Source organism: Aythya ferina (genome assembly GCF_964211825.1).
Source record: "Aythya ferina genome assembly, chromosome: 19".
NCBI lineage: Eukaryota > Metazoa > Chordata > Aves > Anseriformes > Anatidae > Aythya > Aythya ferina.
In genome coordinates, this window is record NC_140309.1 from 8,174,408 (window position 1) to 8,186,121 (window position 11,714).

General features: G+C 49.8%; 1 protein-coding gene across 5 annotated transcripts in view; it reads right to left on the minus strand.

Annotated features, from left to right (window-relative positions):
* Positions 1–834: 834 nt before the first annotated feature.
* The window catches only part of FAM222B (family with sequence similarity 222 member B), a 35,441-nt gene continuing 24,561 nt past the window's right edge, over positions 835–11,714 (minus strand). For 3 of the 5 annotated variants that reach the window (XM_084493229.1, XM_084493228.1, XM_084493227.1), the window contains exons 2-3: positions 11,047–11,174; positions 835–6,223 (exon numbers count right to left, since the gene is read on the minus strand). In XM_084493229.1, the coding sequence (XP_084349355.1) occupies positions 4,644–6,223; positions 11,047–11,128 (1,662 nt within the window). In that variant the 5' untranslated portion in view covers positions 11,129–11,174 and the 3' untranslated portion in view covers positions 835–4,643. Of the gene's footprint in view, positions 6,224–11,046; positions 11,175–11,361; positions 11,380–11,714 lie in introns of those variants that run through there. The other 2 variants (XM_084493226.1, XM_084493230.1) reach the window with 2 other exon arrangements.

Genomic DNA, 11,714 nt, shown 5'->3' on the forward strand with positions numbered 1-11,714 from the left:
TCCTCCTTGTGGAGACTGATGGAGACAGCAGACACCGAAGTGTGGTTCTGGAAACCCCAGGAAAAATGTTTGTCATCGGAGAAAATTTAGACGCCCGTGTCTTTCGAGCAAGTGCAGAGGGATTTGGAAAAAATCAGTCGTTCTCTCTTCTTGCAGAGGAAAACGTGCAGCGAGTCCCGTCCAGGAGCTCCATGATCGCTGGGAATGGAGGGAACCCCCCTTGGCTCCGTTTTCGGGAAGAGGTCTCTGAATGTTTTGATCCCCTTTAAAAAAGCTTTACTTAGTTTTACGCTAAGAACCCAAACTGGGAATTTATTGCACGCGCTGTTGGTGTCAAGGCTTCCGAGGGCATCGCTGGGAGCAGCCCCCCATACCCCGAGCCCTTCTTCCCCCACCCCGTACACGCAGGGCGAGGGACGGACCCGACCTCCGAATTTGTTCCACCTGGGCAGGACGTCAGCCTCCTCGCCCCCTGGCTCTGTGAGCAATTCCTTCAGCACCTCCCTGCCTCTGAGCATCGCTTCTGTTCCTCCAGCCCCCCTCTGTGCTCTTAGGGGAGAAGAGCAGCCAGGTCGTACCCCCCTGCACCCCGAGCCCCCTCCCCAAATTCCTTTAGGACGTGCCCAACCCCAGCCAGCAGCAGGCACCCGCTGGGTATTTCTATACCCCCCCACGGCACTCGCCCTGCACACAAACAGCACAAGGGGCAGAGGGACCAGGGCTCTCTTTCTCTCTCTCTTTTTTTTTTCTGCTTTACTTTTTTTATTTTTCCTGCAGACAAAAAATAAAATAAAATAAAAAAAGATCTAGTTCATACCCGTAGCACATAAGAAGCAGCGTATATAATCAGTATGTGGTTTAATCAAATACAGCAGCAATTCCCCGTTGTCTCCACCGTGAGCCCCAGCAAACATTTCTGTTTGGTTTCTACGGGAGTGGCCAAGTCCCACGGAGACGTCTTTCACAGCGTAAGCTTAAAGAAAGGAAATTCACAAGTGTCTTTATAAAACGGTAACTTTGGGCTGTAACAAACTGGGCTTGAGATTTAACAGCTTCAAAGCTTCTGCTCAAAAGAAAAGACACGGAGATGGAAGCTTCCTCCTGGGAGGTTTTACACCACTTTCCTGTTTAACCCTTCCAGAAGCTATTTCATGCCAACCTCTGGCTGGCAAGGGTGGTGCCAGAAACCACCAGGATAACAAGATTCTGCTAAACCAGTGTGATACGGTACAGGGGACGGGGGTTGGTGCTGACAACACAGCATAAATAGTTCCAAAAAAACGCCTGCAAAGACCCTGCTCTTGGCTCAAAGAGCAGAATTGCCACCTGTGGGTACCCAGGCTCCGCGCACGAGCATGGAACCAGAAATCTGGAGCTCGCATTGCCTGCGCTAGAGGTCATGAAGCCACTGAGATAACAAAGAAAAAAAAGGCAAAAAGGCAAGAAGGGAAGATCTGCGCTGGGAGCAGTGCTGTGAACTCCTGGAAGGCTCCCCGGGAGCTGAGGGGTGCTGGTCCCTGCGCTGCTGCTGCCACCGCGTTCGGCACCGCGCGTGGCACCGGCCTCCGGGCTGTCCTTCAGCAAGAAAAGGACCCACAGAGCGTGAAATAAATGGCACAGAAACACCTCCTACCGCACTGCGGGGCCCCTGGCCTCGGGATTAAGCCTCACCCGCTCCTCCCCGAGCAGCAGTGCCCCACGGGGCTGCCCTGCAGGCTGGGGCTGGGGTCCCTGCGCCCGGGAGGGAGGCAGGGCGGTGGCTGTCCCTCTGTGCAGATCTGATGGGGAAGGAGAAAGGAGAAGCTGTTAGCTGCCATTCGAAAAAAGCCCTCGCTCCTAGAACAACAAAAAGGAAGTGTTTTTGCATGTTTTACTCGGAAAGCGATGGCTGTTTTTTCAAGCAGGCACCTGGCAACGTCCCGCCTGGACGAGGTTTGGGAATATTTTTGCTTGGGAATGGTTTTGCTTCCCAGTCCTGCGGTGCCAGGGCAAAGTCTCGGAGGTCGTGGCTCTCTGCAGAGCAAATCGCAGCGGCTCCCAGTGCACATCCAGCGCTAGCAGCCACATCAAAACCACTTCGGCAAAGACCACGACAACGGGGCTCTGCTCAGGGCTCTCTCTTAGGAGAAGAGCAGGAAGGGGAAAAAAAAAAAAAGAGCTTTAAATAAGAGTCTGGGGTCAGATTTGCAGCAGGCTAACGAAGAGAGGAGATGGCAATATTTTATTTAGTAAAAAGGTACGTATTCAGGTAGCAGAACACCTTACAGTCACTAACTTAGCAGGAAAGGTTAAAGTCATAGCACAGCCCTCGATCGATTTGGGGAGAGGGGAGACGCCAGGGAGACTGTAAGGGAAGCAGCTTCAGACTCGAACCTTGGCTTCCAATATAATGTATTCAGAAAAATATTGCATGAAAAGCCTCAGGATTTTAGTTCTTTCATAGATGTATATTTACCAGTTTTCACAAAGACTGCAGGAATACGATTATAAACAATAAATTAGGACTTCATGTTGCTATCATTTGGCATAACACAATCAGGCAATTTTTCCTTTTTAAATATAAGGCAACACAAGCCAACACATAATTTAATCCGTCTTTAGTCAAATTGCTTAACTTTGCTAAAGAGTTATCACTAAAGAACGGCTCATAGTACACTTAAAGGAATTTAAATAATGACATAAGTGTACTAACTTACGCAAGGAGTCAGAAAACGTACTCTGCTAAGCTTTGAAACCTAAATATTTGTTACAGCCCAGGACTACACATCTAAATTAAAAAAATACAAATAAATGTTTTCTAATTTTTCCATTTACGAAAAAACTTTAAGAATCTCTAGCCAACTATGACGTCACTTCAAAACTTGTAAGGTTTTTTTTTTTTTGTGTTTTTTTTTTCTCTTTTTTTTTTTTTGAATTTTTGTATGATGTCTTAAGATTTTAAACCATGCTCGTTAAGGAAAGTTCAAGGAGCAAATACTTAAGGCTTTGTTTTTCAAAGGGCTGTGAGGGAGGCCAGTGGATGGCAGAGGCCAGTGGGTTCACCCATACACAATGCTACTCAAACCCACACTACCAGGCGACATTCATACAGAAATATTACACTTAAAAGTTACAGTGTAGAGCAATAGTTTTTTTTTTTTTTTTTTTTTTTTTTTTTAGCCAGTGTACATATAAAGAATCAATGCATTTATTTGTTGGTTGTTTTTTTTTTCGTAGTTTTTTTTTTTTTTTTAATTTCCAAACTTGATTGTGATCATTATGTTCAAGTATTAGCCTCGTTGACAGAGATGAGGAATTTTCTACTTACAACAAATTCGGCTCTCGGAAAAGGAAAGGTTTCAAGACATGGAAGAGAACAAGACGCTGAGGTTACCACCAGTTAGTGTCCTACCGGTCACTGACTCGACTAGCTGCTGCGAGTGACTTGGGGAAGGAACAGAAGTAGTTAGGCACCGAGACTCCGGGAAGAAGAAGGTAGGTTATTAACAGCTCCGCTAATTCCCAGAGAGGAGGGTCGTTCCAGTAAATCAGCTGGGGCGTTTTGCTGTAGGATACGGGACTCTAAAGCCCCCCCCCTGGGTGTCTCGTGGCCGGAGCTTCGCTTCGGATCCACCGCCTCCCGTTCCACCAGAGCTGCTGCTGGAATGTGAGAGCATTGAGAACGTGGCCCCGCGCCACCGGAGACGAGCTGGGGTTAGGTCTCCTCGCCCTGAAATTCATCCTAGCTACCAGAGGAAAGAGGCTGAACCCTTTTTGGAGTTGTCAGTGGGTCTGGATTCCCGGCCCTTCGCCTGGGGACGGCCAGACTCCTAGCAGCGAGGGGTTCAGACGACGTTAGCTGGCCAAAGAGGAGCGGGGAAGGGAAATGTGATGCAGAAAAAGGCAGCTACCGACAGCAGCCAGGCTGCCTGGGCCCTAAAACCGCCAATCCCCCTCTCCCCACACCCTGTCTGTAAAAAAAATACCAAAAGTATCGGAAAAAAATAATAAATCTGTCGGAGACTCTTGACTTTGGACAAAGTCTAAACGATAAACGGCGGCATCTCCGCGAGAAACGGCTGGAAAGCTTCTTCCTATGTTAATGCCTCAATACGTACCCCTAGCTAGCTCTTTGCAAACGTAGGCTTCTTTTTCAATTAAATAGGCCTCTAGACAGTGCAAATGGTCAATGTTTAATGCATTAATGAAATGGGCTTTCGAGCTGAAAATAAGCCCTGCTTCCTGACAAATTCTGTTGCTCTTAATCTTCGGAGGAAATTGAGATGGAAATTTAAGCGGCTACACTACCTGGCTCTTCAAGGAGCTGGTGAACAGATGCAACTGCGAAACCCTGCAGCAACTCAACATCAGTCCAGCACGCAGTTACTAAGCAGAAGGCAAAAGCAGCACAAAGGGGATTCTGCGGTGAGGAAACAGCTGTGGCGTGGAGTAGTGTAATGAAATTCTTTGAAACAAAAGGCATGTTAAATATTTGATGCATAAAGGAGAGAGAGATAACATGTAGGCAAAGCTTTTAAATATACAGTATGTCTTCTTCCAACGGTTACTATAATGATCACACAAGTTTGCAAGTTAAAAATGCCTTGCTTATTAATTAAAATTAAGACTAAACCTCTAATTCTGTCTGTGAAAGTGACTGCAGCCTATCTATACCCTGGGTGTTGAATATGAAGATTTCGACTATCGGTTGGTTCAGGTGCTCGGTTGATGGGGGGCCGATGGACTTTTCCCAGCACGGCCATGCTCTGATCTCTGAAGCAAGACTGCTGGAAGTCCCCGCTTAGGTAATCCATGGTCTGCATCACATTATTCTGGCTGGATGGACCAGCTCCAGCTCTGTAATGAGTTCCTCCCGCGCAATCTAGCGGCGCTCCTGCTGGCTGGCCCCCGTGGAAAGGCATGGCGAGGTCCTGGGACCCGGAGCTGTCGCTGTTGGGCGTGGGCAGGATGTTATTCCACATGGGCTGGAAATAGTGCCCGTTGGTGTACGGCAAGGGTCCCTGCAAGCCGTTCACCGGCGGAGAGGGGGTGGGCTTCTCGAGGGGGGGCTTCAAGCTGAACGACTGGCCCATGCACAGTTCTTGGGGGTAGCCGGACGTCTTGCCGGGGAAGCTCTGCCCTGCCATCTCTCTCTGAGGGTGCTTCCCCGCCAGCCCGGCGGGCCCAGCAGCGTCCCCGCACATTTGCTGCAGATGTGCAAGCTGGTGCTGGTTCCAGGCGACCGATTTGATCTCGTTCTGGTAGGCGGGCGGCACCCTGTTAATATTCACCATGGGCACGTTAACGGAGGCAGAAGGAATAGCAGCAGCAGCATGGTCTACAGGGTTTACTACACAGGAAGGCATGGGCGTAGGGACGTTGTGAGTAGATACCCTGGTACTTGCATTGATAAGCAGGTTGCGACTTATGGGGCTGGGGTTGGCGATCTGTCCCTCACAGACTGAGGTAGTGCTAATGCCAGCTCTGGCCTGGCAGAACTGGTTGATCTGATGCACGATGCTGCTCAGGTCCGGTGGCTGGTTCTGCTGCAGGGTGGCAGCCATAGAGAGGGGAATGGTTGAGGTAGACACGGTCACATTCGGCGGCGCGTCTGCATCCGGCATCTTTCTGCTTCCATGTAAACCCGGCTGCAGCAAGGGGGCGGGGGGGTGCTGCAGAGTCTGGTGTGCCATGGGCTGAGGATGCTGCAAGCCCTGCGGCTGCTGCATATTCTGAGGGTGCGGCAGCGCCTGCGGGATCCCCTGAGGGTGCGGTAAGCTTTGTGGCTGTGGTATCCCCTGAGGGTGCTGCAAAGTCTGTGGCTGCGGGATGCTCTGGGGGTGCGGCAAAGTCTGTGCATGCTGGAGAGCCTGCTGGCGAGCAAGCGCCTGGGGGTGGGTTAAAGTGCTAGGTGCAACGTAAGGGGTGGAAGGGGGATTCATCATCGCTTCCGGCAGCAGGCGTGTGCGTGTCCCGTCAAAGTCCTTGATAATTCCTTTCGCTGGAGATTTGACTATGGCCAGGAGGCCCGTTTTCGTGGTGGCCTGAGACGGGTAAGGACTGTACCTCTGGCCCGAAGTATCAAGTCCGTTCACAGTACGGCGTATGTGTTTCCTCTGGGGAACCTTGACGCTGTTGGGGAAAATCTTTATAGTCAGTGGGTTGTTGGCGACCTTCTTAGCATAAGCATCCAATTCTGCTGGGGTAGGATACTGTGCAGATCTCATTTTCTGTGTAGTGTCCCCTGCGGAGAAAGGAAATTCATCAATACTGACTCCAGCAAGCCAGGGACCAACCCCAGGACACCACAACCACGCAGCAAGGGGAGGAAATCTCCAGGGAACCGAGAGGCACCAACTTCACCTTCCCACACCAGCAGATCATCTACCACATCCCTCGTTCCCTTTATTACCTGGAGACCAACAGCACCCCAGTTTCAACTTCAGGATAAAACTGCCCAGAGGAGCCAAGCCAAACCCGTGTTTCACTCAGAGCACGTTTACAGCTGGACAAAACCAGGGAATGTGCTCTCAGCATTGGAGCCTGCAGTACTTATTGTGGCTGGTGGTGGTGGGCCAGCCTTTCGTCTCTTAGTTTAAGGCTGCCTCCCCGTGACCCTTCGAGCCATTTGCAAAATCTTTAGCATGTAATTCAGAAATCAGAAAGTTATGAATTAAACATGAAACTCGCGTAACGCCGAGGTGGGAGCCTTACAGAGCACTTCGGCTCAAGCCTCCACTTAAATGTGAGCTCTTCTCTAGATGCTGCCATCTGAAAGCACTCTGAGTGTCTTTTTGTCCATTAGGAAGTCCTTGTCAGTCCAAGTTCAGCAAATGGAAGGAGGCTCCACGAACGTTATTTTATGGCTGGCAATTATTCCTTCGGCTGAATTTTCAGCCTGGCACCTTGCTAGGGACAGCAGCCCGCTATCAAACAGCAGAATTGTGCGATTACCTCACAAGATTAAAACCGTGCTGCTCCGCAGACACAGACAAAAGACTTCTGGAGACAGAGGTGTGGTTTCACGTAGGCTGATTTACGGATACCTACCTTGCCTACCAGCTTGAAGTGCTTTTGGAAAGAACTTCAGAAATCTGGGGAAGTGCTTGTGCCTCCCGTTGCAATCTCACTCCAAGCAGAGACTTGGGCCCTTTCCTTACCACAAGGCTCCTACTTCAGAAGTCATTTTGTAATCTTCAAATAATGGCTCGCAGCTTTTAAAATCCCACTTTGCTTTTGCCTTCCCCTCCCCCCCCCCCCACCTTGCAAACAGGAAAAAACGCCCATCCTTTTTGCTCCACTTCTCAGCATCCCCGTGCCTGAAAGGAGGTGAAGCACAGGAGCCAGCTCCTCCAGAGCCCAAGAGCATCCCAGCCCTGCATCTGGCTCTCTGAGCCGCGGAAATCAGAGTGCTTGATGCTCTCAGGCGAGCAGCCTTTCCTTTTGAAAATCCATCTCTGATTCTTCTAAGCAAATTGCCTCCAAAAGGCTCCCGAATGCAGCTGAAGCCCGAGGAGCAGCCGGCTCGCACTCGCTGTCTCTGCGTCCTGCGGCTTCCAGCCTTCCCGAGCCAGGAGATCAGTGCTGCTCTAAGAGCACTCACCGTCGGAAAGCAAGGGCCAGAAAACGGGAAATGGGATGAATACCGAAAGGAAGGATAATTATAGAAGTATTAAAAATACCTTTTGTGAAATGAGAAGCTCTGCAGGCGGGCTGCCGTGGGTCCCTAGCACAGCACGCACCGCGCTGCCGTTTATGCTCGTCCCCTCTGCGTGCTGTCCAAACACGGGCACACAGCATCCTTCTTCTTAATCAAAGCGCTCATTTGGCATTAACCTGAATATCCTCTCTGTTCCTATCCCCGTATCTTCCGCTGCGGGCAGGTGGTTTCTGTCTGTCCTTTTGAGAGCTGCTGTGTCCCTACCGGGGAGCAGAACCTCTGAATCGCGTTCACCAGAGGCCAAGGCCTCCGTGAGCTTCCCGACCTTTATTTTTAGCAGTGTCCCAAACTCATCCAGTTCTGTTTCTTCCCCCTGGGGCGACCCCTTGCAACACGAGTCAGGGAAGAGCCATCAACAAGGGACAAAGGAACGCATACCTCGCGTACCTGCAATCCTGAATCTGGATGGATTCCTTCCTCTGAGGGTGAAAACAACCCCTCAGCCAGGCTTAAGCAACACACCAATGTCACGTTTGGTACCCTACGGAATGGTAAACCATCTTTTAAATCCCTTGGCTGGGATCTTCTGGAACCAACCACTTGAAACAGATCCCTTTTTGTAGACAGCTAACTTGATGCTCCTCTTACTGTGAACTACCTCAGTTGATGTCCTTAGGCCTGACTGAGATGCTGGGTCCCAATGTGCTGCGTAAAATGTTGTGCTGTGCTGTGCTCACGAGCCTGAATATCTGACCAAAATACCCTATAAATCGGTAAAAAACGATTAGGTCTTGTAGCTAAGGGAATGGAAAACCAGAATAGACCGAAAGAAAATGTTGCTATGAGGAAGAACACGTGTGATCTGTGGGCAAGCACCAGAGCTCTGCACCAGGCCGCAAAGGTTCCGTGAAGAAAACAATGGGACGGTGAACGCGAGGCCGAACACTTTTTGTTGAAAAGCAATTATTTCCTGTTTACTACAGGGTAAAGCTGTGCATCCGAGCAATTACCCCATAAACTGACGGTGCTAACGCCGAGGCACGCGGCTCATCTGCTGGCATCCTTGCAGGCGTCGCACCACGCCGGAGCTATTTTTGTCAGATGAGATCCACTCCTCTGCCTCACCTCAGCGCTAATGCAGCATCTTTCAAGTGCACTTCACATTAAGCCTTTAAACCCCACGGCTTTTCGAATTGCCTATGGTTAAATTTTCATCACCGTTAAATAAAACACAACCGGGCCTTCAGGATTCCTGCCCTGTTGAGGGCGTCTGCAGCAGGACGAGCGAAAAGCAGCCGTGCTCGCCTTCTGCACAGGGGTCTCGGCTGCAGAAGACTTGAAAAAAGGAGCCTCAGCTCCCAGATCGGAGGGGATTTGGGCTGAGGATGCTGCCTTCGTCCTCAGCTGCCCGCACAGCCTGTCCTGTGATGCTGTCATAGGTTGGGATTCGAAGGAAAATAGGAAACCTGGAGTCCCTTAGTGGTTCGGTTTCAAAAGGAAGAAATATAAGTGATCAATCCTCAAAGCTCCTACTCCACGGACCATCTTTAAGAAAAATGCCTCTTATTTGAAAGTAGGAATAAAAAGATAATCGAGCCAGTGTGGAATTTTAAGTGTGAATAAAAGTCTGATCCAGAAACCGACACTTAAACCGTTAATACAAACACATGCTCAGCCTGAATAAAGGTTATCAGGTGGAGTTCTGTGCCTTTTGCTGAAGCAACAGCACCATTATTAAAGCCCTATCCCACCCCCCATCAAAAGTCACGAGTCACTGTTCATTAAAAATACTCATTAACTCAGCTTTCATTTGGCCAGGGGCTAGAGCACTCGTGCATATACAGCGCGGAGAGAAACGCACCAATTAATCTTACACACATCTGCAGCAGGGGTGAGCGAGGTCTGTGTGAGCAGTTTCCTCCTCCATATAAATCAGAACAAACTGGAACAGCTGAGCACTACCACCGCCAGCCAGTGCCTGCCAGCTACTTTTGTCCTAAATTCTTTTAACTGCAGTGCCCCGAACACTTCACCAAGCAGCAGGCAGCGACGCTCTGGGCACGGGGATACGTCGTCCTCCGGAACAGCAGCGGGTACCATCAGGTTAAAACACTGCCTCGTAAGCTGTGTAATTAGCAAACACCTGAATTATGCACGGCTACGCTGGCGTGAACCTAAGTGATTTGCTTTCAGAGCTGAGCTTTCCAATCCGCCACAGACGCTTCTCGCAATGCCAGAGCCGAGGCACGGCCTCTCCACGGCAGCCTGCCTTTTGGGTAAGCTCGTTTTAGTCAGCAAAACTCAGACTGGAAAAGGAAAGGGAGAAGGGGGAAGCCTGGCTTCGCACCACCTAATGAAGTCCTTTTGTGAGTAAGGATTTCTGCTGTAGACACAAGTGTGGTTACAGGCACCAAGCCTGTGGAGTCGGCATAAATGCTCCTCGAGAGGTGCTGGGGAGCACAAGTGTACGTGAACAGTGTCACGTGCCACCGGCAGGACTGGTACTTTGAGAATGTCACCCTCAACTGCAAAATTAGCTTACCTATTTTCAGCAGCATCTTACCACGTTAACGATTTAGCTCTAACCGGAGTGTTAATTACTTGGTTTTAAAGAGTAACGAGTCCACGAGCAGACCGAGGGCACCAAGATCTCCCGGTGCACGTTTCACGCACAGCTCACATCCCTGTGAGCCACGTACACGGCTCTGACGTAGAAACCTTCTGAAATTTCAGCTGAACAATCAGGGTACGACAATAAAGAGCAGAGACAGCATCAGATTTTAAAAACCTCTAGCCAGTAACCCTGTAATCCCAAGTGTAAGTCCTGAAAATACCACTTCGGCTATCGACAGGAACACTGGAGTTATCACAGTTCTCTGCAGACAGATTTTGAGAGGCACCAAAGAGACATCAGAAAGAAGACGGAAACTTTGAACTTTAGTAATTTGGGCTAGATCACGAATATTTGCAGTACATGCCCCAGGTGTGTACAACAAGAGAGCTGACCTCAAAGGGTTTGCATTAGCCCAGTCTAGCTTTTACGGGTGTCTACGAGTAATTAAACGAATCGAAATGAAAGAGAGTCGGGAAAAAGTTGTGTTAAGGAGCAAGTCAACCGGCACGCTTTTAGCACAACATGTTTCCAGCAGAGGCATGAATCTCACAGAAACCTTGCCTGCATTTTGGCTCGTGGTGGTTAAAATTACCCTTTGGAAAGCCTTGCTGCACGCACGTGAACCTCCACAGCGCTTTCTCGTAGCCATTGCTGAGGGATGCCTTGAAGGCACAACAAAACGAGGCCTCTGACATTAAATGGTTTTTCCACTGTACCCTAAATGTTTATTTCACAGCTGTACCAGAGCCAGATTTAACAGTTAACCACATCCTGCAGACAAAACGTCACTCACATTTCTGAAGTCCAGTGTTCATCTGCGTGTAAGAAAGAAGCTGAAAGGAGAGGTCACCTGGTCCTGGCAGACAGGCCAGCATGGCAGACAGGCACTAACACAACATGGGGCATTCACTCCTCTGCACACTGCAACAACAGAGAGACAATTCAAAGTTATAATACACGGAGGAACACGGAAAAGAAAGGCAGAGAGCCATCCCTGGGAGAAGGCCTGACCAAGCACAGACGCAGGACCACTGGCCCGTACCGAATCTCGTGGCAGCAGTGGAAACGCTTTGAGAAGTGGGTCAGCTACCTGCTTAAACCAAAATACCTGTCTTGCTCTCTGCTGGCTGACAAGCAGAGGGGGATCCTTAATTCTCTCTTGGATTTCAAAGACCATTGTTACAGATGGCAAAGAAACCTCTCCTTCATTTGACTGGCTCTCTCACATTGCATGAAGAGGCAGGGCACGTGCTGTCCTCTTGCTCTGCACGGGCTCAGAGTTTCTGGCCCCAAGCCCTGACACCAAGGCACGAAGCACCAAAGCTGTTTATATGCAAGCTCTGCACAGCTACACTCGAAGCCCACCATCAGTGTGCCAGTACAAGGTGGGTCCAGCAACAAAACCAACTCAGGATTCAAGTCTCCCAGCATCACCAGGGCTGGGGAGAGATTTTTTGGTTG